The sequence below is a fragment of the Pseudogymnoascus verrucosus genome (genome assembly GCF_001662655.1).
Source record: "Pseudogymnoascus verrucosus strain UAMH 10579 unplaced genomic scaffold scaffold_71, whole genome shotgun sequence".
Taxonomy (NCBI): Eukaryota; Fungi; Ascomycota; class Leotiomycetes; order Thelebolales; family Thelebolaceae; genus Pseudogymnoascus; species Pseudogymnoascus verrucosus.
Window position 1 is genome coordinate 92,469 of NW_017263722.1, and position 25,299 is coordinate 117,767.

The 25,299-nt window shown below is 52.5% G+C and overlaps 10 protein-coding genes across 10 annotated transcripts; 4 read left to right on the forward strand and 6 right to left on the reverse strand.

The window, feature by feature from the left end:
• Positions 1-1,644, forward strand: VE01_09944 (uncharacterized protein). The gene has a single exon (XM_018279351.2). It carries the CDS (start codon positions 131-133, stop codon positions 1,385-1,387), a length of 1,257 nt encoding a protein of 418 aa, XP_018125720.1. The 5' UTR covers positions 1-130; the 3' UTR covers positions 1,388-1,644.
• On the reverse strand, positions 1,641-2,473 carry APS2 (AP-2 complex subunit sigma). Its single transcript, XM_018279352.2, has 3 exons — positions 2,360-2,473; positions 1,989-2,286; positions 1,641-1,921 (listed from the first exon to the last, which is right to left on the reverse strand). Exons 1-3 carry the CDS (start codon positions 2,392-2,394, stop codon positions 1,820-1,822), a joined length of 435 nt encoding a protein of 144 aa, XP_018125719.1. The 5' UTR covers positions 2,395-2,473; the 3' UTR covers positions 1,641-1,819.
• Positions 2,474-2,668: 195 nt separating this feature from the next.
• VE01_09946 (uncharacterized protein) lies at positions 2,669-6,346 on the reverse strand. Its single transcript, XM_018279353.2, has 2 exons — positions 3,217-6,346; positions 2,669-3,157 (listed from the first exon to the last, which is right to left on the reverse strand). Exons 1-2 carry the CDS (start codon positions 6,257-6,259, stop codon positions 2,904-2,906), a joined length of 3,297 nt encoding a protein of 1,098 aa, XP_018125718.2. The 5' UTR covers positions 6,260-6,346; the 3' UTR covers positions 2,669-2,903.
• Positions 6,347-6,632: 286 nt separating this feature from the next.
• CDC3 (septin) lies at positions 6,633-9,043 on the reverse strand. The gene is made up of 3 exons (XM_018279354.2): positions 8,584-9,043; positions 8,059-8,525; positions 6,633-8,005 (listed from the first exon to the last, which is right to left on the reverse strand). The coding sequence occupies exons 1-3, from the start codon at positions 8,798-8,800 to the stop codon at positions 7,370-7,372; spliced, it is 1,320 nt and encodes a 439-aa protein (XP_018125717.1). The 5' UTR covers positions 8,801-9,043; the 3' UTR covers positions 6,633-7,369.
• Positions 9,044-9,815: 772 nt separating this feature from the next.
• On the reverse strand, positions 9,816-12,079 carry VE01_09948 (uncharacterized protein). Its single transcript, XM_018279355.2, has 2 exons — positions 10,441-12,079; positions 9,816-10,388 (listed from the first exon to the last, which is right to left on the reverse strand). The coding sequence occupies exons 1-2, from the start codon at positions 11,872-11,874 to the stop codon at positions 10,056-10,058; spliced, it is 1,767 nt and encodes a 588-aa protein (XP_018125713.1). The 5' UTR covers positions 11,875-12,079; the 3' UTR covers positions 9,816-10,055.
• Positions 12,080-13,061: 982 nt separating this feature from the next.
• Positions 13,062-14,804, forward strand: VE01_09949 (uncharacterized protein; the record flags this gene model as incomplete). Its single annotated transcript, XM_018279356.2, has 3 exons — positions 13,062-13,440; positions 13,497-13,815; positions 13,869-14,804. The coding sequence occupies exons 1-3, from the start codon at positions 13,154-13,156 to the stop codon at positions 14,802-14,804; spliced, it is 1,542 nt and encodes a 513-aa protein (XP_018125712.1). The 5' UTR covers positions 13,062-13,153.
• Positions 14,805-15,210: 406 nt separating this feature from the next.
• VE01_09950 (uncharacterized protein) lies at positions 15,211-17,584 on the forward strand. Its single transcript, XM_018279357.2, has 2 exons — positions 15,211-16,461; positions 16,517-17,584. The coding sequence occupies exons 1-2, from the start codon at positions 16,313-16,315 to the stop codon at positions 17,472-17,474; spliced, it is 1,107 nt and encodes a 368-aa protein (XP_018125737.1). The 5' UTR covers positions 15,211-16,312; the 3' UTR covers positions 17,475-17,584.
• Positions 17,585-17,969: 385 nt separating this feature from the next.
• On the forward strand, positions 17,970-20,853 carry VE01_09951 (uncharacterized protein). Its single transcript, XM_018279358.2, has 4 exons — positions 17,970-18,201; positions 18,258-19,049; positions 19,272-19,950; positions 20,000-20,853. Exons 2-4 carry the CDS (start codon positions 18,764-18,766, stop codon positions 20,688-20,690), a joined length of 1,656 nt encoding a protein of 551 aa, XP_018125738.1. The 5' UTR covers positions 17,970-18,201; positions 18,258-18,763; the 3' UTR covers positions 20,691-20,853.
• Positions 20,854-20,956: 103 nt separating this feature from the next.
• On the reverse strand, positions 20,957-23,360 carry VE01_09952 (uncharacterized protein). Its single transcript, XM_018279359.2, has 2 exons — positions 21,586-23,360; positions 20,957-21,483 (listed from the first exon to the last, which is right to left on the reverse strand). Exons 1-2 carry the CDS (start codon positions 23,242-23,244, stop codon positions 21,370-21,372), a joined length of 1,773 nt encoding a protein of 590 aa, XP_018125739.1. The 5' UTR covers positions 23,245-23,360; the 3' UTR covers positions 20,957-21,369.
• A 384-nt stretch (positions 23,361-23,744) lies between these two features.
• VE01_09953 (uncharacterized protein) lies at positions 23,745-24,572 on the reverse strand. Its single transcript, XM_018279360.2, has 2 exons — positions 24,074-24,572; positions 23,745-24,020 (listed from the first exon to the last, which is right to left on the reverse strand). Exons 1-2 carry the CDS (start codon positions 24,464-24,466, stop codon positions 23,886-23,888), a joined length of 528 nt encoding a protein of 175 aa, XP_018125731.1. The 5' UTR covers positions 24,467-24,572; the 3' UTR covers positions 23,745-23,885.
• Positions 24,573-25,299: the final 727 nt, after the last annotated feature.

The window sequence follows — 25,299 nt, forward strand, 5'->3', positions numbered from 1 at the left end:
AGACGGCATCAAACACCCCGAAACCGTGTGGGTCGTCTCATTTTTGCGCCACGCTTTCTGCTATATCTGCATTCTTTCCTCAAGATTTCAGTATTTTTGCCGCTAGAGGACTTCTCATACGGCTTTTCCGATGTCTCTGTCAAATGATTGTCCGCCAGAGCTCCCGCAGCAAGCTCAAGAGCCAGTCAGGTTATTTAAGGAGATTGATGAGCCGCTTTTCGATTTAGAGGGGCCCATTTCTATCTCCTGTCATTGTAACAGGATCAACGGCCTCATTAAAGTTCTTCCTCTTCGTGCATTTGGCAATGGTGCCAGTATTGAGATCGATATAAATCACGATTATAAGACAAGAAAATACTCGGGCCAGTTGGCCGTATCATACTTTCCATCGATTCAGCCGGAGCCTTCCATATTAGAAAAGACGGTATGTTTCCGTCTAGGCGACCTTGACCAACAGAATGCCACTACCATCTACTTTTGCCCCACCTGTGGGTGTCACCTTTTCAAGGAGGAGTGGGAAACGGTAGCTGAAAAAACCGGACCTACTTGGGCAGTGGCAACTGGAGTTGCGGAGAAGATGCCAGAAAAACTAGCTACTTTCACAATTGGCCGGCATATAAATGTCGACCAGACGGGAGATGAAGGGTTATCAGTTTGGATGAAGGCCCGAAATGATGGTAGCATCATCCAGACAGATATTCCACTGCAGGATAAGGAGAGTCTCCTGGCGAAAGGGCACACTCTGCTGTCGTCTACGCCCATTGCCAATCCTTCAAGTTCTGGGGACACCGATGGCGACACACTGGACGCGTCTTGCTTTTGCGGCACTGTCAAATTCCATGTCACAAGGCCTAATCATGAAAGCACGCTGCCAAAATCACAATTTCCTGATTTGATGATCCCATATTGCATCAAAGCCGAGGAAACCCCCAACCCCGGGGACAAGAAATGGTGGATCCGGGGGGATCGCTATCTTGCAGGGACTTGTACGTGCAATTCCTGCCGTACATGCTCGGGCTTCGATATACAATCGTGGAGTTTCATCCCCCGTGCCAATATATTCATGCATCACTCCGACAAGGTCGTGGGCCTCGATTTCATGAATCTGCCAGAGGGTATCCTACGCAGCTACAACAGCTCGCCTGGTGTTACCCGAGAGTTCTGTCCTGGATGTGGAGCGACTATATTCTGGCACAACACTGACCGGTCGGAGCTGATTGATGTTAGTGTTGGGCTGTTTAACGCACAGGGGGCAAGAGCAGAAGGTTGGTTGGACTGGTGGAAGGAAAGAGTTAGTTTTGAAGAGGACCGTTTCGATGGATTGATATGGGATCCGGTGACGTGCTTGGTGACGGGACTTAAAGGGTCTATTGGAGCGGGTGTGTAGCATGGCGACTATTTAGGAGGTTATGGATAGTGCCATGCTCTGAGAGACTGTAGATACTGGCAAGCGTCAAAATGCCGTAGACCCCAGCATGCGCTCAAGTGAGTGTGGATACTTGCATGTGTTTTGAATCTGGGGATGCAAGCATTTATAGGACCATGAATAGTGGCGCGCGTCGTGCAATGCGTTGGGAGATGGTATGTTCGGCGGCACTGAGCATCATTATCCCACTCCGGACAACAAATGATACATTATCCTCGAATATCAAATTTGTCATTGTAAATTTTGCCATTTCATATCAGCAAGTATATACCCCAGAACGCCTTGCCATGCAATATTGTAATCCGCCCCGTCCCTGGACATCCCATTCTGTGCCATGCCATACCAGAGGCAATGTGCCAGTGCACTACCACACGTATCGCAACAACCCACTCTTTACTCCAATTTGTCCAGATGCTCCAGCCTCGTCAACACAACCTGTTTGCTCGTCTCCTCAATCTCACCAGCAAGGAACACCTCGTCGAGAATCGCATACACCTATCCCCTCAAATTAGCCCAATCCCCCTCCCAAAACCCCCTTCCTCCAACACTCATGCGCACTCACCTTATAGAAATTAAACACCAAATCCAGCTCACACACATTCCCAAAGAAGCTATCCAGCACCTCGACAAAGAAGTGTATAGCCTCCAGATACGCCAGCTCATTATCATTCGCATCCACGCAGACGCAGAAGAACAGCCCCGCATACCGCCGATACACCACGCGGTGCTGTCGGAACTCCACGAAATTCGACTGGTGCTTCTGGTCCCGCGGCGCGATGAGGCGGTGCACTTCGCCCTTGAGCTTGATCTTGTCGGCGTCGGTGTAGGGAGCGTACCATTTTGCTAGGCGGGTCTTGCCTCTGGAGAGGGGCGGGGGGGTTAGCTAAGTCTGGACTTGGGAGGGGGGGGAGAAGGGAGGAATGAGGGACGCACTGCCGGTTTTGGATCAGGATGAAGGAGAGCACCATTGTGTCTCTTCTGATGCCTTGGCGGCTGTCTGTTGGTTCTTTCCTCGCTGCGGCGCGCCGGTGTTCGTCGTTGTCGGCGACGGCGGAGGTGCTGGGCGGATAGCTATTAAGACCGACCCTCAGACCGCCCCCCGACGTCCCCAAATTACGGGTGGCCAAATACGCCAGTTGTGCACTTATGTATATAGGGGTCTTTTGGGACTCCTATATTTAAGTCCGAACCACAGGAGAAATACCGTATTCAGTCTCAAGCTAATGGGTATATCGCATGTATAATATATACTGTGTTTTTTTGTATTATCAACTCCGTGATCTATCCTTCCTCTAGCTTTTTATCTTGTAGACTTATACAATACAGCCAGCCGACGGGCAGCCGCTCCTCAAAGAGCAGGCCAGGCGGGTCTATCTATACAATAAATTTACAATCCGACCAAACCCTCTACCAACCAGCCCACATAGATACCCCCTTCTCGCCCTAGACGCCACTCACTCCTTCGTTACCAAACCACTTACGCCTTCACGGCGACGGGCTCGGTATCACCAGCCCCAGTGTCATCTTCGGCGATGCTTTCCGCCGCGATCTCGTTAATGCCCTCCTTGCCTTCACCCTTGATGCTCTCGCCATGCTCGTATGATACACGGCGCCATCCGCACTCCTCGCTAGGATCCTTGATCCACTCCATCGTCGCGAAGTAGTGCTCGTTCTTCTTCATCGTACAGATCCAGGGGACGTTGTCGAACGTCATGCACTTGAGGCGGAAGTCTGAAAGAAAACGTTAGCAACAGAAACAACAGACAAGAAAGGTTAGGGAGGCTACTTACAGGTATTATCCGGAATCCTCACGACCTCACGAATAAAGGCCTCCAGATCCGGTGTCGCAACACCATTAACAGCAGTGATGAAGTTCGTCGGCGCAAGCCCATACTGGTACGCCGGGCTACCCCTCGTGCGTGCACTAACATACACCTCACTGTGCAACTTGCTGATCTGCTGACGCACAGCCAGATGGGGGCGGTGCAAGACGGCACCACAGAAGTTGACTGCGCGGTCAGTCTCCACATCGTGCGCTGCGACCGTGGGAACTGCAACGTGCATCTCAACACAGTCACGGACGATGACGGCGTCGAGCACCTTGCTGTCGTACATGACATCTAGCTCCGAGACGCGGGTGACGATATTCCCGTTGAGTGTGAGAATGACGTCTCCCTCCTGAAGCGCATGCGAGTCCTGATCACGCTCAAAAGTGCGTTTGCGCACCATGAAAAGCTGGTGATGCGCGGAGTTAGCCGCAGCGACGTTCTTAATCCACGACTCTGAGACGCCCATAATGCGCGCCTGCGACATCTGGATAGCATTGAACTCTACGCTGAGCATGCGCAGTTCCGGGGTGACGCCGGCCTGGATCTGCTTGATGACGGGGAGTAGGGTTGGGGTGGCCATGCCGAGGTGGTAGTCGCTGTCTTTGTTTGTGGTGGAGGAGCGCTCGCCGAGGTATGTGAGCCAGAGGGCTTGGACGGTGCCGTCTTCGGCGACGAGGACGCCGCTGCCACATTGGCCGCTTAGGCTTGTGTCGACGGTGATGGCGTCGAGGTTGACGGCGCGGTAGCGGGGGGCGCCGGCGTTGGCGGGGATGGCGACGGCGGTGATGTCGGTGACGGTTGTTTGGGCGACAACGATGCGCATATTTTGGTTGAAGCCGATGAAGTACGTTGAGGCACCCTGCTTGATCTGTTCGGTGCTGAGCTTGGCGCTCTTCACTGGTGCGTCCACGAGCGATGGGTCATATTTGATGATGGCGTAGTTTTGTAGGGGGTGCATGAAAACAACCTTGCCGTCAACAATGATTGAATCCGCAATAGTGATGGAAATGTCGCAGAAGTCGTACGGCACAACCGCGCGGGAGATGATGACAAGACCCTTCTCAGCATCGAGCACGACACCCATGCCCCACTTGCGGTTTCGCGGGAAGCCGTCCAGCTTAACTGGCATATGGCACGCAACACGCACAAAGCTCTTGACTAGCTCTGCAGCGGCTGGGTGCGTCGGGTTATCGAGCTGGATGAAGCTCGCGCTGCGGGGAACAGGCGGCAAGGCCGGTAGGGCCTCCGCGAGATCGCTGAAATCCCATAGTCCAGTGTTATCGTTTCGTACTGCCAAGCGCATCTTACTCGACCAGTGACGGTCAATGTAGAGGATGCTTGTGTTGAGGGTGTGTAGATCGCGTAGATGCTTGTATGTGACAACAACGCGCGAGCGGTCCGGGATGCCCTTCATGACTTCAATGAAGGTTGCCAGGTCCGGCGTTTTCTTGTGATCCACCGACTGTACGAGCCATCCGGAATCAGTGCCCTCAAACTTGAATGATCCCGTGGCCTCGCAGATGAAGACGCCCTTGCAGGCGACAGCGTAGAGGCGAGCCTGCTGGTACGACAGGTCGTGGAAACTGGCGCCAGCAACGGAGATGAAGCGATCCGGAGTAATCTTGTGCAGATCCCCAACAGCAAGTTCAACCTCGATATCCTCACTGCCACGCTGTATGACAAGCTTGACACCCTGCCCGACATTCGAGTCGAGAATATCATCCAGCCTCACAAACTGCGTCAGCAGCTCCCCATTGACCTTCAGCAAGATATCTCCCTCTTCAAGCTTCGTATCCGACGGTCCCTCCGGAAGCACAATCTCAGCGACCAGCATTCCCGTCTCCTTCGGGAACTCCGCGCGTATCTTTGCCTCCCATTCCGGCGTCAGCCCTAACCTCCGGCACTCGTCGAACGGCTTCAGCATCCATTGACACTGAATCGTTCCTCTTGTGATCGGCAGGCCCTGCTGCAAGCACTCCAGCGCCCGCTTCGGCCTCGACACAGGCAGAAAGTAATCTGTCGCGGCGCCGTCCGCTCGCCCACCCGCCTGCAACGCCACAGCGAACCCATCGATATTCACAACAGGCGACCCCGAACTACCACCACTAGCCGCAGCAGCCGCTTGGATATAGTTGGTATTGAAATCGCTGTATCCCTCTCCGTACTCCGGAGCATTGCGATCGAGTCGACTGATGACACCAGAGAGGATACTCAGTTTCTCACCCGCATCGTTACCCACGACCCTAATCTCCGCGCCCACCTTTGCCAAGTCCGGGCGCAGCTCCAGCGCCGCAACGGGCATATACTTGATAGCCTTCGGGTCGAATCTCAGGATCCCAAAATCGTGCACCGGGTCGCGGTAGACGGGGTATGCATCGACCTCCTCGTGGTTATCGAAGACGACGTAACCCCAGAACGGGCCCGAGCCGACGACGTGACGATTCGTGAGGATGTATCCGCGCTCTGCGTCGACGACGAAGCCGGTCGCCTCGCTGGTGAGGGCGGGGTCCGTGTCGAAGGCGCAGGTCTGGCAGAAGCGGATGGAGACAACGTTTCGGACGACTTCCTCGATGGTAGCTTGCCACTCGGCGCTGTCGGCTGGGGCGACGATGCCGATGCGGTCGTCGTCTTCCTCTTCCATCTCCATCTCCATCTCGTCTATGGGCGAGGAGGAGCCTAGGTCTGGTGTGTTCTCTCCGACGGACTCTTTGCCGTTAACCGCGCGGTGCAGCTTCTGTGGTCGCTCCGGGAGCGGCGCAGCGTGCTGCTTGCGTTTCGAGCGAGTCGAGCCGTGCATCGTCATCTTTTTGAAGTGTAGTGTTGGGGAGGAGTGTATGAGTCGGAAGGCTGAAGGTGAGAGGGCGGTTTTATGGGTCGAGGAGGCGAACTTGTCAAAAATGCTGGTGGATGAGTAAATGCGTTGATAGGTCGTCAAAGGGCGATAGGCAGCTGGGAAACTCGTCAATGACTGTCGTTTCAGTCGAGCGCATACGGCTCTATTCATCCAGCATATGATGAAAGCGTCTAGGGGCGAGATGAGCAGTCAATGGGCGCGGATTGTTGAATTTTAACTGTGAGGTTACAACAAAGCTCACAGGTTACGGTACATGTAAGGCTGCTGGTTGTTTTCGTCGCATGGCCCAAAAACAGAATGTGGCGTGAGGAAGTGTGGCTGGTGTGAGGTGTGGCTGGTGGCCATATATTCCAGGCACAACAAACCAAACCAAGCCAGATCAACAGACCCGTATGAATATAACTCAGCTGAACACATATTTGTACTCACCAGCCTCTTAACGTCCCATCCACATTCACAGTGACTATACCATCAAGTCTAGATTCACAGTCACTATAACATCAAGTCCACATTGATAGTCACTCGCACGTCACAGTCACAACTCAAAACCTCTCATACCAGCCAGACAAAGCCAGCCACCCAGCCTCATAATCACAAAAACAGAGATCTCTTGAGCTATCGTAGCAATTACACACACGTCCTCACCACTCAAGCACCCTCCCCCTTCCCATCCATTGCATTTTCAAGGGCTCCACAAAACGTACAAAAAAAAAAGAGAAAACAAAAAAAAGCAGAGGTAGTAGTTAGTTAGCTAAAGAAGCACAAGCAAAAATAAAACAATAAAACAACGAAAAAGGCGATCCCGGGGGTCCCAGGGAAGCAAGTCGGGTTAGAATAGCAGCGAGAAGTGGCAAGGGCCAATATTAATTCTTCGTTTTCCGTGAAGACAACAAGAACAGCCCCGTCTCTTTTTTGTTGGAGGAAGACGCAAACGTCTCCTCCTCCAAGTTTCTATTCCACCCCGTGTGTCCCCCCCGCCAAGTGCCTTTTCATCGCGCCCGCCTATTCCGCCTGGTTCCAGTAGAGAGTGTTGAGAGAGGGAGAGCAAGGTTTAAGAAACTGGTAAGAAGCATGCCGCAGAACAGGGCCTGGGGGGAGCTGAAATTGCGCCCCGCGTAAGATACACCTCATTCGCCGTCGTCATTCGAGGAATTAATGTCGCTTGAAAAATTACAAGGAACAAAAAGAAGAGTGTGTCTGTTCGTTTCGTTATGAGATCGAGATTGTCGACGGTGTGCGAGATGCAAAGACGGGTATCCTTTAACGCAGCGAGAACTTGTTCCTCTTGCCCTTCTCTTCCAGCGGTCGCCCGCTCTCGATCCGGGACTTCTTCTCCTCGAGCTCCATACGTTGGCGCTCGAGCTGCTCCTTCATTTCGCGATGGCGAGCGTATAGCTCCTCCTCGCTCTGCCTCAGTTTGCTCTCCTTCTCGGCAACCTTCTGCTGGAAGACCATCTTCATCTCTGCCTCCATCTTGGCGAGCTTCTGCTCGTGCAGGCTGCGCTCCTCCTCTTGCTTGACAGCGGGGTTGACCTCCTTGAACACGCTGGGGTCCTGTGCAACACCCATACCAGTGAGCTTCTCGGAACGGTAGTTCTCGTAGAGCGCGTTGTTGGTGTGCTCCTTGAGCTCCTCCATGTGTGTGCGGATGAGCATTTGGCGGAGCTTGACGAAGTCGCAGTGCTCCTCGTTGTCAACCTCAATGATACCCCACGGGTAGCGACGTCCGCGGACCTTGCGGCCATCGGCGCTGGTGATCTCGGCGGTAGCTCCGACAACTGCGAAAGGAACCTTGGACAGGATCTCGTTGTTCTCGGCAATCGTCTCGTCGTCATCGAGCTCGTAACGGGGACCCTCGAAGATCTGGATGTCGTGGTACTTGATATCGGCAAGAATCTAAGAAAAGTCAGTTAAGCCCGCATACCAAACAGGAGTACAGAAAATCGTACCCTGGCCTTGAAAGCAGCAATCTCCTCGTCGGTCAAGGTATCAGCCTTGGCGATGACTGGGATAAGGTTGACCTTGGTATGAAGTCTGCGCATAACCTCGATATCAAGTGGCTTGAGGGAGTGGCCAGTTGGCTGGAGGAAGTAGACGCAAGCGTGGACGCGGTTGTCAACGATGTTCATGCGGTTGACCTTGTTCTCGGCATCGAGGTAGGCGTCGAAGCGCTGCTCGATGTTATCGACGATTGGTCTCCATGACTCGTCGTTGTTGACGAAGTCACCAAATCCAGGGGTATCAACAACAGTCAGGCGAAGACGGACGCCGTTCTCCTCAATATCCGCGCTGAGAGACTGGATGGCAACAGTCTTGGGGATGATGTCGAGGCTGGGTCCCTTGCGCTCGCGGGGAGGGTATAACGAGGTGTTGAAGAGAGTGTTGACCAGAGTCGACTTTCCGAGACCAGATTCACCTAGAAATTATTAGCTGGTCGTTCCGATCCTCGTATTTCCCTGCGAGGGTCAACCTACCAACAACCATAACGTTGAAGTTGAAGCCCTTGCGGACACTCTTGCGGTGCCATTGATTCGGCAGGTTTGCGAATCCGACGTAACCAGTGAGCTTTCTGCGGACAATGTTGCGCATGTCGCTGGCCTGCTGTGCGGCAATCTTTGGGTCGCTGGATGCGACGCTCTGAGGCATCTCAAGCGGAGGAGAAGCTCCCTTGGGAGTCGTGGCAGCTTCCATACCGAAGGTAGCAATTGAGCAGTATGAAGTTCGAGTTTGAGGTTATTTCAGCAACGTGGCTGTTGGGGTTGTCGATGCTGGAATTGTTGAACGAACGAGTTGCTTTCGACTTTTTGGCTTGAGAGTTGGAAAGGGCGCTCGGAAATGATGTGGATGTCGCGTATTGGGAAAGGAGAGGTCCCTTGGTCCCCTGGTTCTTTGGTTGCTGTGGTCTGCCGTAGTTTGTACCTTTTAGGAGGGATTGTCACACTAATTTCCCTGTTGTCCATACAAAATGATAGGTACCACGGCGCCCAAAGCGGTAAGGCGCGGTCGCGGGTGAAAAGGGGAAATGGCTCTAGGCACGTTTAGGGAAGTAAATCGGCCGTCACGTGGTTTCACCAAACAGACCGGGGAAATGCTTGGTTGGCCAAGGAAATATCCGGAAAGGGAAAGGGGAGGAAGTTGTGAGACGGTGGATAGAAGATATATTGTTATTATTTTATAGGTGAAGGTGAAGGTTCAGGCGATAGCTATGACAGGTGGGTTTCTATTTATGATTTTAATATATATTTTATTTCTTTTTAGAGGCTAAAGATACGGTTCCTATTAAAAACATCCGATTTCTTAGAGGAAGCTGTGATACGGTAGATAGATATATTACCATTTAAAAAGATCTACGCGCTATTGTAAGTAAAGGTTTGGGTGATATTAATTATAAATGATTTGCTGCGAATTGTATTAGTAATGTTCTTGTTTTTGTCTCGGATAGCTAAGGTACAGACCCTTATATGAATATTATAAGTATATTTATCAAATACTATTATTCTCGATCGAATATTCATGTTTAAATCAGCCTTTAAATTCCCTAGAAAATAGTACCATTATCAATTATTATTATTTCATCTCTAAATCCGCTTTTAAATTCCCAAAAAGACAATACCGTTATCAAATATTATTATTCTTACTCGAATATTCATCCTAAACCCACTTCTAAGTTCTCCAGCAAATAGTATTGTTATAAAATATTATTATTCTCTTAAATACGCATCTTCAAATCCGCAGTTAAATTCCCTAGAAAATAGTTTTGTTATGGAATATTATTATTCTCTCTCGAATATTCTCTAAATCTGCTTTCAACCCCCTAGAAAATAAATGCTATGCTAATATCCCCCCCCCAAACTCCAAAAACACGCCCATCCACTCTATTATATATTATTCCTCTCACTTCCCTTCTTCCAACCCCCTTCCATGCATAACCCCCTATCATACACGCTCAGTGCATCGCAAACTTAGATCTCGCCCTCAACTTCGCCCCAAAAACCCAAAGCAAGAAAATCCCCACAATCCCAATAACACTCAGTCCACCCAAAAGACTCGTCCCCCTCGCGACGCCCAAATTCTTATAAAGCGGATGCGCATACAAGATCGACGCACACGCCGACGCGCTCCTCAAGAAATCGTTGCCCGCGAACAAACTAGCCGCGTACTGCGGGTACGACATCGGGACGTAGGTGAAGATGCATTGCATGACGATGAAGACGCTGGCGCCGTAGAGGACGATGCCGATGGTGGGGGCGACCCAGGTGATGTCTGGTCGTGCGGTCCACTGATAGAGATTAACTTGTGTTCTAGTTTCTGGGATGGAAAGGGGGACTTACAGCAAAGATGAATAAACCGATAGTAGGACCAAAGCAGGCAAACAGGGCAGGGACGAGATTATGCTCCTGTGCGCGCAGACCGTTCTTGATGATGTCGGGGATGTGGTAGAAGTACAGGTATGCGGAGTAGATGGCGACGCCGATGAGGCAGGCGATGAGGATACAGGTGAAGAGGACGCCGATGATGCCGAGGCTGAAGCCGTAGTAGACTGGGTAGACGAGGGGAAAGACTTCGAAGAAGGAGTAGTAGATTCCGTAGATAATGGCCGTGTAAACGTTGACGAAGAGGATAGCGGGGTCCTTGATGGTAATCTCCATCGGCTTAATGAGAGCATCGACAACAACCTCCCGTGTAGAGAGCTTGGCCTGGTCAATCTCGCTCTGTGCCATGAGTCTCGACTCCCCAGTGAGCTTCCTCAGACGCTCAGCTCTGCGGAGAAGAATATTCGGCGTGCTAGTCTCTGGAAGCACCGAGAACATAAGAAGCAGAACCGGGCTCGCAGCCCAGATGATCTCGTACAAACTCCACCGCCACGACTCAGCTCCAACCGCGAATCCACTGAGAAGCGGACCGAGAGCCGGACCGCAGTAGGCTGCTGAGACCCAGGCGATGAGAGCGTAGGGGAGGTAGAGCATTGATACCATGTCGCTCATCGTCGCGGCCCCGGTTGCCAGACAGGGGGATCCGAAGAAGCCCTGGAGGAAGCGGAGGACGAGGAGGCCGGCGAAGTTGTTAACCAGCGCGGTGGGGATGGAGATAATAGTGAAGATGAACATGGTGACTAGGTAGACAGGCGACCTTCCGATCCTTGGGATCTCGCTGAGGGGCGAGAAGACGAGGGGGCCCATGCCGTAGGCGAGGACGTAGAGAGATAGGGGTAGCGAGGCGTCGACTTCGGAGATGTTGAATTTCTCGATCACCTGCGGGATGCTGGAGGTGTAGATGGCGGAGCCTGTGTAGACGACGAATGTGTAGAGGCAGATCAGGAGGCCGACCCAGGATTTCTTGCCCATGGACCAGTTCTGTGGGTTTGCTGGGTCGTCGGTGGAGTACCAGTCGACGAGGACTAGGCCGTCGGCTGTCTTGACGGGGTAGATGGGCTTGCTTGCAACGCGCTCGATGGCGTCTTGGATCTCGGTCTCTAGGCGTTCTTGTGTGAACTGGCGGGTATCTTGGCGGGAAAGGGTGCGTTGGAGTTCGATGTCCTGGTTGAAGGATTCGGAATCCGGAGTGGAATTCGACTCATCGCTCTCCTTTTTGAGTTGCTTTCGGCTGATGGGCCGTTCGATTGGGGCTTTCTCTGATCTGAGGACGGCATTATATGATTCTGGTAACTCGAAGCCGGGAAGCTCTTCGGGATAGGGGAAGAGACGGTTCTTTGTGGCCCATCTTAGGAACTGGCCCAAAGGGGCCTCTCGTATAAGGTCCGACATGATAGTCGTGTATATGTTGGGTATAATGCAATGAAGAAATTATTAGGTAGAGTTGTAGCAAATGCTACTAGCTCAAGAGTTTGCAGGGAGGCAAAGGGAGACGGAATGAGAATTGGAGCGAGCTTGAGAATGAAAAGAAGAGAGACATGATATGGCAATGAGACTGATATATATACAAACCTTTCTCACCGTTTCTGCATTCCACGGACATAGATTACTAAACTCCAGCCTTACAGTCTGATACACATCAAACTCTGAGTGGAGATAATGCGTGTCTCCGTAGCTGTGCTTTCGATGTCGTTCGGCTGACCAATACACATCTTGAAAAGGAGATGATGCCATGTGGTGGTAGAGCTAACAGTTAGTGGGTTGGCGGCTGACGGTACGTTAAAATCTACCGGGTCTGCAGCATCTGTATCATCTATTGGACAGTTTCAAGATGACAGTGGATAGAGAGTGAGGGTGAGTCAGGGAGACTAGGGAGGAAGAGAACCGTGTCGGCGGACGGGTTTAATGGGTGGGTTTAGTGATCAGAGTTAAATTTGGGTAGTGGAAAAGTTAATACCCATGGCTTGCTCGGTTTAGCCTATGGTCGAGTAGGGGAGTTAGGGTCCAACAGGGCCAAAAGTGAGAGATAGTGGCTGACAAATGGAGGATTCTATACGTACGAGTAACTACGTAGTGAGAGCTAGAAGCGGGCATACAAGAATGTTATAGGGTACTATAAAAATACTGTACAAGATAACCTGGTAGAGCGAATCAAGATGGTTGGATCTTGATCACTGATCACTAATGCACGCTTCGTCAGTGAGAATCCTTAAGTCCGTTAATAAGCAGAGTCTGCATTTGACGACCAAACGACTAGCCACTAGGAAAAAAAACTAGATGACGACAATGGTACGAAGAGTACATTTGACACAGTGTATACGTCGCCAGAAATAGAGGTATTGATACCGAAATGCCTCAAAATTGGGACCGCTTGTCGTTGGTTTTAGAGGACGCCCGGACCACTCTTAATAATACAACGGAGTCTAGACCTAATTAAGACTAGCGTGATATCTATTCTTTCCGCCGTTGCGGTGGGGGGATCTTTAGAGTCCCGGAATCTTTGTTCCTCCCGCTCCGTCCTCAGCCTTTTCAGCCTTGCGCTAGTCTCCTTCCTCCTGTCAACTATCAACCACTCCCAGCCCTCTGTATCTCGGCGGGGCAAGAAGCTCACCTACGAACAGCAGAACGGATTAGCAAACCTCCCCTGCTTACCCCCCCATTGCTCCCCAGGATGGGCAGAACCGACGAGTTCCTCTCGTCCATCTCTGGCTTCCTCCGCGCCAAAGATGCAGCCCAGCTCCAGCAATGGCTCGTGGTTGAGCCACCCCTCGCCGATGCTTACGCCGAGCTATCCAGGGAGCTCAAGACCATTGACATTGAGAAGGCGGTGGACAAGATTGATAATGACGATGCATGGCCGGGTTTCATTGCCTTCATGAACCTCTACCTCGACTTCTTCCGCCGCGTCGATTATGGGAACCTCATGGAGACACATACCCAGCTGAGCGCCCTTGTCAAGTGAGCCCTGCCCCCGAACCCCAACAGAAGACTGCAAGGCTGACATATACGAATAGCTCTTGCATCACAGCCATGTCGAATGCGTCATACGGCATCCTTGTCCTTCCCACCACCATCCAATTATGCACAGCGCTAGCCACACTAGCTATGACTCTTGATAAGCGGCCCGATTTGACACGTCGCTGGCGCGCGGCGGACGACGGCGAGGCTCGGAAGACGTTGGTTGAGGGCACGGCTGAGTCGATACAGCGGGCTTTCACTATCTGTCTCACGGAGCGGACTTCAAACCGCGATGGCGTCAAGGATGGAAAGCCAGAGGGGAAGAAGGTCGGCATCTACTCCTTCGCCAACCTCGTCCTCAAGCTCCTGTTTCGTGTGAGTACCCCCCGGACCTATCTTCTCGAATCACATGCTAACCCTCCACGCAGTGTCAAAAGACCCCACTCGCCGAACAGCTCTTCACAAACATCATGCAGAACTCCCCACCACTAGCACTATACCCCGCCTCCCACCGCGTCACCTACCTCTACTACCTAGGTCGCTTCCTTTTCTCCAACACCCACTTCTACAAAGCCCACCTCTGCCTCCAATCCGCCTACACACAATGCCACGCCCAATGCATCAACCAACGCCGCAACATCCTCATCTACCTCATCACCACATCCCTCATCCTCGGCCGGCACCCCTCACCAGCTCTCCTCGCCCGCCCTGAGGCTTCCACACTCCTTCCTAAGTTCGCACCCGTAATAGCCGCAATGCGCACCGGCAACCTCGCCGCCTACCGTCACGCCCTCGGCCCCACATCACCGAACCACGCGTGGTTCCTTCGCAGGGGCATCCTCCTCCCCCTCCTCTACCGCGGAGACACTCTCGTGTGGCGCTCTCTGGCCCGCCGCTCCTTCCTCCTCACTTACGACGCCCCCGCCGATACGACAACCCGAAAAGCGCCAACGCTAGACCTACACGCCCTCCTCCTCGCCGCGCAACTCTGCCAGCGCACACTCGAAGCCGAAGCAGCGCGGCAGGGGCGCAAGTTACAGCCGAGCATGGGCCTGATCAGCGGATCGCTGATGCCTGATATCTCCGACGTGGAAGCTATAGTTGCGAGTCTTGTGGCGCAGGACCTACTGCATGGGTTTGTCAGTCATAGTCTAAAGCGTTTTGCGATTTTGGGGGCGAAGCAGAAGGGTGGACCGCTGGCAGCGGGGTTTCCGGCGCCGTGGGGGGTTATGAAGGCGAGGGCTGCGACGGCGACGGCGGGGGATGTGCCGGGGTGGGTTAGTGGGAGTGGTGGGAAGACGCAGGTTAGGATGGGAGGGGTGGTGAATTTGAGTGGGATTGCGAGGCCGGTGGGGAGTGGATGAGGGGGGGGGGATGATAAAATTAGTGTATGATAGCGTGATGATGTGAAATGAGATACCCGGAATATATATGTCGATATAGGCAGCCATTTTTTTTTGGAAGATAGTAGGGTCTGCTCCTTCCGTAATTATGATCCATGTATCCTTCCTTCATTTCTTCCTTTTGTCGGATACGTAGAAGAAGCTCTATGAGCAGGTAGAATCCTAGGCGAGCGCAGAGAAGCTTGAAGAGCTCGCCGCCGACGCTGGCAAAGCATCGCAAAAGCTTGCGAGTAGCGTCGAGAAGTTAGCAAGCGCAGAGAAGCTTCAAGAGGTTGCCGCCGACGCGGGCAGCAGGGCTCTACCGACAGCATTGCTATGTTGACAACAGAATTCTGTCGACAGCAGGGCTCTACTGACAACGAGAGGCCTGCTGTCGACAGAATTCTGTTGTCGACATAGAAATGCTGTCGATAGAATCATCTCCTACAAGCTCGCGCACTAAGCACCCAGCGATGCAGAACTCGTGTGTATATTCCCGCTATAAGCCATCCCTAGCCCGAGCTGCGAATGATGCAATCATGACTATGCTTAGTTAGCGACAGATGAGGCTAAGATGGAGATGGAGGTGGTCTCTCTGGATAAGGCTGAGTTATGCGATATCTAATAACTTTGAGCACCTATTCTACAAGGAGTAAACAACAGTGTCTGAAGCCAACAGCAATCGCGCAGCTCACTTTTAGGAATATGAAGCACTTCTCCACTACTGGAACTGAGTATCTTGGCGAAGTTTGAGCTGGCTTTATCAAATTACGATTAAACAGCCCCATATAATTACGCTCGAGCTCAATTAGCACATGGAGACCCATCTAAACCACCCCTCCCATCACACACATCAACTTCCAAACTTCCACCTTCATATCAACAAACTCCTGGACCCCAAACCCTCGCATACAAACTATATGCAAGCCTCGGACCTGCGGAATCCTTCTCAAGGACCTATATTTTGCCGATCCGCACCCTAATTACCAGCCATCCCCAAGAAAATGAGGGGAAGAGCTTACCGTAATTGACCTAAAGGCACGGCTAAATGCGCAGGCATCGGCGTCGGTGGACTGTTGCCGTTGGGCAATATATATCGGCAACGACGATTGGTCAATGGAGGCGTACCTACCTTGCCTCCGCGGTGCCTATATGAAGGATAATCTTTCGATTCCAGATTGCGGCTAGATTATTATAGCATCGTGCGCTGTGGGACCGGTGGAAATGGGGGATTTGCTTCCGAGATTCTTGGATTGCCTGTGGTAGGTTGGGAAATATGTTATGTGCGGCTACTGATGTAGGGATTATGGCGGGATAAGGTGAGGAAGGGTATTTACTTTATATATCGTTGCGTCCCCTCATTTCCTGTTTACTGTTGTTCTGCTCGTCAGCGTCGTATCTGTCACATACTCCTCTCACAGTCAATTCCTGGAGTTCGGCTTTCCTGTACTCGTTTCTGTCAAGTTTTGTTCTAGAAAAGGCTTTACAAGATGCAATTGCTCGCTCTTCTGGCCGCGGCCACAGGCGCTGCCGCCGTGGCGATGCCCAATGGCGGCGGTGTTCTCGGTGGCGTCGGCAATGGCCACAGCAAGGGATGGGGACTGAAGAAGTTCAAGAACTTGGTGGCGTTTGGAGACAGGTATGTGAGGCCGTTTTGAAGCAGCAATTGAACAGCAAACTAATGGGCATCGCAGCTACACCGACGAGTCTCGTCTTGGTTATTTCCAGCAGCATAACGGACAAGGCCCACCCGCAGGAACTCTCCTTCCCGGAAGCACTTCCACGCCCGGAGGCGGCATCACATGGCCGCGATGGGTATCGATATACAGCGGAGCTTCGCTGTTTAACTACGCTGTCTCCGGAGCAGTCTGCAGCAACAAGATGATCTACCGTTACCTCGACTCCATCAGCGGGCCCTTCCCTGACGTGCTCGGCTATGAGGTGCCTGCCTACCAAGCAGACGCAGCGTATATCAACAAGAAGACGCGTACGAACACGCTTTTCACGGATCGGAAGGCTGATAACACTGTTTACAGCATGTGGATTGGCACGAACGATCTCGGGAACGATGCGCTGATCACAGATAGCACACTCCACGGTGAGACGATCAGTGATTATATCGACTGCATCTTCGAGGCGTTCGATGGGATTTACAAGACCGGAGCTAGGTACTTCGTCCTCATGAACGTCGCCCCCCTGGACCTCTCCCCGCTGTACGGACTCCCCTCCGCCGGTGGACTGGCATCAAGCCACTACTGGCCCAACAAGCCCGCGAACACCACCGAGCAGAGCGGGAAGATGAAGGAGTACTCGAGCACTGTGAACTCTGTTCTCGAATACCGCGTGCCATTTGAGGTGAAGCTGGCGAATCGCTACCCAGGGGCTCACTTCGCTATCTTCGATACGCACCGCTTGATCACGGATATCTATAATAACCCGGCCACTTACCTCAATGGGACGGGGACGCTGCATGTCAATGAGCCGTACCAGGTTTGCCCGCCGGCTGGGGGGAATTGTGTGAATTCTGAGGAGAGCTTGGATAACTTCTTGTGGTTTGATGAGTTGCATCCTAGTGAGAGGACTGATCAGGTTATTGCGACGCATTTCCTTGATGTTGTTAAGGGGACGTCAAAGTTTGCTACGTACTGGTAGAATATTCAAAATAAGTTGCTGCTGGTATAGGGGTGGCCTATTCTATCTTGTATGACATTTAGCAATCTAGATAATGTAAATAAATTAATGACTAGATCATGATAACCCCGTTGCTTCTGCCCTGTTTGTCGTGGCATAGTGATGACCCAGTCTATATTGTATGTCATTTGGCAATCTAGACAGTGTAAATAAATTAATGAGCCATATTCCAAATAAGAGTTTCTTGACATAGTGATGAGCCAGTCTATATTGTATGGCATCTAACAATCTAGATAATGTAAATGAGAGATTCCTTAAATACTGGTGACCCTGCTCATCTTGTATACCATTTAGCAATCAGATAATGCAAATGAATTAATGACCAGATCATGCAAATCTCATCGCTGTGTTTGTCCTCCAATATCAGCCTCAGCCAACATCGGTCACGTGCACCGCCTTTGTCTCTGACGGATTATTAAGTATCTTGAATCTAGCTCCCGTCAGTCGCAATAGACACATCATTTTCTCCTTTTCTCCTTTTTTGCCTTTATATCCTTATATCTCCTTGTATATATATCCCCCGTATACCTCTGACAGAAGGCGAAACGCCATTGAAGTGTCGGTGAAGCTGTATTCCCAGACAATATTGGCAATTATAGGCCTTTGTAGCCTTGTGCATGAGTCGAGCGCCCGTCCTACCGTGACATATTCTCCGAAAACAGAGCGACAAAGCGACAGAGCGAGTCTAGTGAGATGCCGCAGAGTTCTACACCAGTAATCAGCTTCATCTACTTACAATTCCAGATCCCTTCGCAATATACTCAATAAGTACTGTATATCGCATGCAGCCTATCATACCCAGCGCATATTCGAATACGCCACCAGATACGACAAACTAAAGCCGCCATCTTCCCCGTCGACGCGCTATTCGACTCTCCGCAGCCACTCACGGCCTTATATCCTTGATATCTTCTCCTTCCGTACTGTACAATACAGTGCTGTCACAGGAAGGCTGCATCTCGGTCGCGTCCGTCGCGTCCCTTGATCCCTACCGATCCCTACCCCCAGCAGTCGCACCTTACCCACTCCGCACAAGCACGCATTGAAACATTTCGAAGCGGCGAAGATCCCTCGCATAACACGATAAACCCTCGACTCCAAGACACATCCTGACAACCAACATCGAGAGTTTCGAGTAACCATAGCCACTCATCGAGCGCAGACCCTCTTCATACCCTTCCCCCTCCTCTCGGTCCCCCCCTTCCCCCTCCAGGCCCCCACACCACCCCCCCCTCCCCTGGGCCAAGGCCATGTACGCACCACAGTATCCCTTTGCGCCGGGTCCCAATGCGCCTCCTCCACCGCAACAACAACAGCCTGGTTACATCCAGAATCCCGCGGCACAGCAGCAGCAGATGATGTATAACCCTCAGCAGCAGGGCCAACAATTCGGGATGCCGATGGGTGGCGTCCCGCAGCAGCCGCCTTACGGCCCCGGTATGAATGGGCCCAATATGGTGCCAGGCCCAAACGCGGTGATGATGCAGAATGGCGGCGCCGGAATGCCGCATATGGGCCCGGGAAACAATGGCATTGGTGAGTTCTTGATATGTTTGCTTTGATCGTCTTTGACTGCGCACCGCTAGCGGGCAGACGGCTGCGCGTGTGCTGTATCGAGATGTTGGTCTTGCACTTCATGCGCGCCTTCCGTGCCGATCCAAGCACACCGGTCTAATTTTCATGGCATCGGGTCGCTCCTGCCTTTGTTATTTAAGTACTACTGTTGCCAATGGTCAGCCACTAACGTGGACACGATAGCATCCTACCAAACGCCCTACAACAACTCCCCATACGGCATGCAAGGTGGCCCGCCATCCTCTGGTCCTCAACAACAAGCTTTCCTCCCCGCTGGCGCGAATGCTGCACAGTCAGGCTTCGTCCAGCCAGCGCCGCAGCAGCGCATGCACACTCCTCAGCAACATCAACAACAGCAGATGGGCACGCCGCAGCGCGGTTCTTCATACGGTCCTGTCCCGGGACAACACACGACACCACCACATACACAGGCTCCGTCACAATTTATGCCTCCTCAGCCAGGAACACCGCAGATGGCGATGCCTATGCAACAGCAGCAGGGGCTCGCGCAGCAGGGACAACAAGCGCAACAGCCTGTACAACAGCCACAATCGGCGGGGCAGACGCCCGTGACACCGTCGTTCCCTACGTCGGCTGGGGGGATGGCTACACCGTTAAGCCCTGGGTCTGAAGTGAGAGAGAAGGATAGGGTTAGCCTGCTGCTGGATATTAACAGGGTGCTGTTGATGGAGGTGATGAGGCTACAAGCTGTGCAGGCGGAAGCAAAAGCGAAGGTGGAATCAGACGACAAGAAGGACGACAAGGAGGATGGGGCTGAGGGAGCGAAGGATAAAGAGAAGAAGGACGATAAGGCGAAGGAGAAGCCTAAGATTGATCCTGTTACGGGCAAGGAGTTTGTGGAGTATGTTCTGTTGATATGAATATGGAAGGCAACTGCTAACGATCGACAGATGCATGCGGAGGATACAATATAACCTGGCATATCTCGCCGCCATCGCTGACCGGTCACACAAACCATCATCACAGATCCCACCCCACCCAGCCGTCATCTCAGCGCCGTCTCTCACCCCTCTCCCCAAACCCGCCACCTCGTCGCCAACCTCCCCCAATGGCGCCGTCAAAAGCACCGATGGCGCCGCAGACGCCGAAGTCGAAGACCGCGCCGAGACCTTGAAGAAACAATACAAGCGCCTCCAAGAGCTCTTCCCCGGCGTGGACCCCAAGAAAGAACCGACCGTGCAGCCCGCACAAGCGGCTCAAAAGCAGCAGCAGCAGCAACAACAACAACAGCCAGGTCCGTCAGCTCCGCAAAAGGCCCAAATGGCTGCCCAGATGCAAGCGCAGCTCGCGCAGATGAGCCAGGCGCAGAAGATGGAATTCATGCAGCGGAAAGGAATGCAGCAGATGGCGCAACAGCAGCCGAATGCGCAGCAGCAACAACAACTGCAGCGGATGAGGCAGCAACAGCAACAGATGCAGCAGCAGCAACCTGGATGGCGGCCAGGACAGCCGGGGGGCCCGCAGCAGGGAGGGCCGCAGCGGATGGGGCCGGGGATGCAGCAGGGTGGTGGGATGGATATGAGCGGGATGGGGATGGGATCACCGTCAGTGCAGGGGATGCAGCAACCGGGCCAGCAGTGAGCGACGAGTGTAGCCGCTCCAATATCGATGGGCGCAAGGGCAAGAATAATCGCAGCAAGGACAGGATTGTCTAAAACGGTGTACGAGGGGAAGCAGCTTAACGGTGTCTGGCATCAGGAGCATGGCGTCTTTATAAAAAAAGGAGGAAAATGGAGATTTGGGGGTGGGGGGGGGGTTCATAATTTATTTTTGAGTCGAGGGGAAGGGACTTTTATACCTTGGACAGAACGCGCGAGTTGGGGGTTGGCTATCTGTACAATTTATTGGATTCAGGTGCTGGAATAGGCGCTGGGTTTGTTTGGAGATGTGTGTATAGCAATGTGTTTAAAGCGTGGAACTGGGTTGCCCGTTCAAAATCTTACTGGGGAGTTCGTCGTGGTAGTGAAGAGTATGATAAGTGTTCATGGGAGCCGTGCCTGTGTTTCAAAGGCTAGTTGCACTGGCATTTGAAGCGCAGGCTCGGCACCATCAACAAGTATCGCATATTTTCCCCCATCGCGACGACAACCTCTACCTGAATGTACTGTAACTCGGCTCAGCCTTTGATTTTGCTAGCTGTGACTGACCAGAGACTGTTGGCTACCCACGTCACTGGACGCACTGCATAGCTCCCCGGCCTTGAGGCCGCCGGCACAGAGAATGAGATCTATTTATTTATTTATTGTCTGTCCAAGGAAACTCAAGTTATCGCCTCGAATTTGTGGTTGTGTGTGTCTTCCGAGTTGGCTACGCACTTGGAGCAGTAGTCAAACTCATCGCACTCAGTGCACTTGTGCCAGACTTTGTAGATGGTCTGTGGAATGTCAGCGTGTTGTTTAGATTATTTACTCCTTCTTGTTCTACGGATGGCAGCACCAATAGACAGGATGATTACGGGGAAGGCGGTGTCACTTACAGAGTTACAGCCGTCGCAGATGCGGTTGAATTCCTTCCCCTTATTCCCATCCGAGTTCTCAATATCAACAATCCACCCCATCCTCCCCGTCTTTGGAATCACCCCGTTATAAACCGAGATCCGCCAGGGGTAGTCATCCACCAGCAAGCCGTCCAGCCGCGTTCCCCGGAACAAGTACATGCTACGCGCCGGCGCATCCATCCACGACGGATGTAGCCTCCCCGCCTCGGAGTAGATATCCAAGTTCCCAATCTCCGGACTGAAGATGCTCCCCCCGACCTGGACGCGGGGGTTAAATACCCCATCAAGGCCAACCTTGATCGTAGTCGTCCTGCCCCCCTCGCGTAGAAGAATCGCCCCGGCCGTCCCGCTATCCCCGATCTTAAGCTCAAAGAGACGTTTCTCGTCGTCCCATTCTCCGCGCGTGATGACCTCCGATAACGACTCATCCTCATTGGTTGTCGTCTGATACCGCTTATTGCTCTTTTGCTGCCCCTTTATCTTCGGCGCCGACTTCATCGGCGACAGGAGCGTGCGCATCCAGAAGCCGTAGAAGCGCTCTTCGGCTAGGACGGAGCCCCAGAGGCGCTGTTGCACGAAGACGTCGCGGTAAGTGCACTTCTGCGCTAGGCCGTCGCGGAAGACACACAAGTCTTCGCCCCCTAACATGACGCGGGCGTAGCGATTATCCCTAGGCAGCAGGCGAAGGAAGATGCCTAGACGCTGTCCGTCGCGAGCGCAGTCCAGGGCGGCGAGGTAGGTGTCCATAGCCCACGGTACCATGGGGAGATTGATCTTCAGGCCCAAGTTGGAGATAGCGTAGGGCTCACGGTTCCAGCGGGAGTGGGTAGCGTCGATGGATGCACAGGTTGCGAAGTCGGCGGGGGAGCGCGCGAGGAGGCCGCGAGCTGCGGGACTGGGGGAGGACCAGGCGAAGAGGGAGTGGTCGTCGGAGTTCTTCATGATTTCCTCTTGCAGGCGGATGAAGGCGCGGTCACCTTCGCCGTAGAGCATGGGCATGTTGACGTTGAAGATACCGAGGAGGCAGTATGCCATATCTTCTTTCCGGGTGGTCATGCGGCGCGAAGCCCACGACATGCGGCGCGCGATGCTGTAGTCGTCTAGGTTCGCGCCGGACTGCAGCATGGAGACGTCGATCTGGGTTACTGCTGCGATAGCGACGCGGAGGGAGGCTTTAGTTCCAATCTCAATCCAGGAGGTGTTGTAGAAGGTGACATGCTCGGGGGCGACAAGTTCCTGGAGCGTCCAGCCGCGGGAGAACCACATGCTTTTTGCGAAAGCGTCTTCGCCGGGACTGGAGAGGATATCGTCTACAGCAATGTCGTTGAGGAAGGCGTAGCAGATCTCAGCTTCGGCGTACCACCGGTACATGGAGTTGATGGCCTCGGAGAGCTCAGCGCTGCTGGTCTTGTCGATGCAGCAGGTGTCAATCCAGGCGTGGGATAGGCCGTCGGAGAGAGCTTGCTTGCAGGTGCTTAGGATTTTTTGGTAGCCGGGCTTGTTGGTACAGCTCTCCGCTTGCATTTCCTGCAGCGTGACTTCGCCATCGAGCCAGCGGTGGGAGAGGATGGCATATTTGGGAGCGTGGCCGTCGAAGAACTCCTCTATGCGGAGGGTTTTGGTGTTTATGAGGCGCATTTCAGACTTTGGAGCCTGTTGGTGGGGGAGAAGGCGAGAGATGCGGACACGTGAGAGTAAAGGAAAGGAAATCTTAGAGTGAGATATATTTTATGGTTTTTGAGGTTAAGGACGACACCTGAGCGAGTCTGGATATACTTTTCAAGCATTGACCATTCAGATCTACCATCTACCCCGCCATGTGATATCCAGTAATCCGGTTGGAATATTACACCGCTTCGGGACTTGGCAGGGGCCGATCCGTGGGTTTTCATTTTTAGCTGCGGCAGGCCCGTCTACACGCGTTGCCCGATTAGGAGGGCGCCAAATGCCGAGTCTGAGATTAAAAATTTTATAATTTCTATATTGAAGTTGTACCGTACCATAATGCCACTTCCTAGGGTTCGAGCTGCTGGATTTGGCAGGGCGCAGTTGCTGCTTTACGCACTACGTCTTGCTAAATCCTCGATCCGCAGACAGGTGATCAGATCGCAGCCCCCATCGGCCACAGACCGTTCAAGGTCTCCGTTTCTGCTTCCTGTGTCTACTTTTTGCCTTCCGTTTTTCTCTTTTCTGCTCGTCCTAACCCTTGAATTCACAGCCTTGTTCATAGAATCCTGCTGTATAGCGTACTCCTGGTGCTGCTCCTATAAGGCCACAGGCTAGGCATTACTAGCACGGAACACTTCGCCCTGCTCCTGTCGCGCCATCACCAGGCGTTTCTTATTCTGCTGCTCTAGTAGATTAAGCTGAATTTCGTAGGTTTGAATAGTTTTCTTAATCGTGTTCTTGAGATCCTAGTAACTGTTAACGATGTAGCCGTTAGGATAAGGTATATGTAAGATATCACCTCGTCAGGATAGCCTGGGGGGAACACCCTAAGGCTCTCCCGCCAAGGATCGATCCCACCGAGGTAGTAGGGTAGGTAGTATGGCGTTAATATTAATAGGTCTGCTGGTTCGAGGTCGGAGAAGGGGTGACGAGACGCCCAACTTTTCATCTCTAGAGCCTCGGTTACAGAGCTCTTTTCAGTCTCGTGAAGGCCGCACAGCTCGAGTGGTGGGCAAACTGGCCTGGTATTGACGGGTAGGATGGAGCTAGAAATCCTATGCTGCATCGCCTGTTGGAGTTCGTGCTTTTCTAAAGATGGAAGTGTCGACTCATCCTTTGAAACGTAAACCCTCGCATAACTGTTCGTCTTTTCAAATTGCAATCGCGCATGATAGTTGCTCGGTGAGCTCATCTCGCACTCCACAAGGGCTTTAAGTGAGTTACAGAGCTCGGAGATGGTGTGGCGGAGCGTCTATCTCTCCAGGTCTACAGGCTCATCAACTGAAGGTGACGGGGATTGTGGACCTAGGGCGGTAGATTCGCATGTAGCTAGGGCTACAGCGGTGGCAGCAGTGTTTTTGGTCTCGGAGGCTGACATTGCACCCTGCCTTATTATGCCGTCAGCGTGTCACTTGGTAACAACTGGACTGCTGGTGAGAGAAAGCGGTCTTCGTTTTGCGGTACGAGTAGAGGGGAAGAGAGGGCCTAAGTGTTAGTTGACGCAGTGTACAGTATGAGAGCGCCGTACATACAAGAATGTTGGAAGGAACCTACGAAGTCAACCAGCGACACCAACGAGAGACTCATCGAAGTATGTTATTTAAGGGTAAAGATATCCTTATCGGCTATTGGAAAGAATCCTGTGAATCTGAATTAATAAATAAACATGCCATTTACGGCGTCATCCAAGCTAACAACGTTTTTCGGGTCAAAGTCGTCCCTGAAACACGAGATGGAAGACCTGTCAAAGGAAACTATCCCAGTTTGCAGGGTGGCTGCTAGGTGAACTACGATACTTGCGTCTTACAGTTATATGTTAAAGACCTAATGCGGATGGAGATTGAGGAATACTGCCGCTTTTGTATTGCGGATCCGGATTACAACGACGGCCATCAAGGCGCAGCTATTGAGAGGCAAGAATAGCAGCTAAGAAAAAAGTCGCCGACGATGCTGCGACTATGCGTTTAAATGTCGAATATAACCGGAAGAAATGTGACCAGCGAGACCAAGGAGCTATTGCTAGAG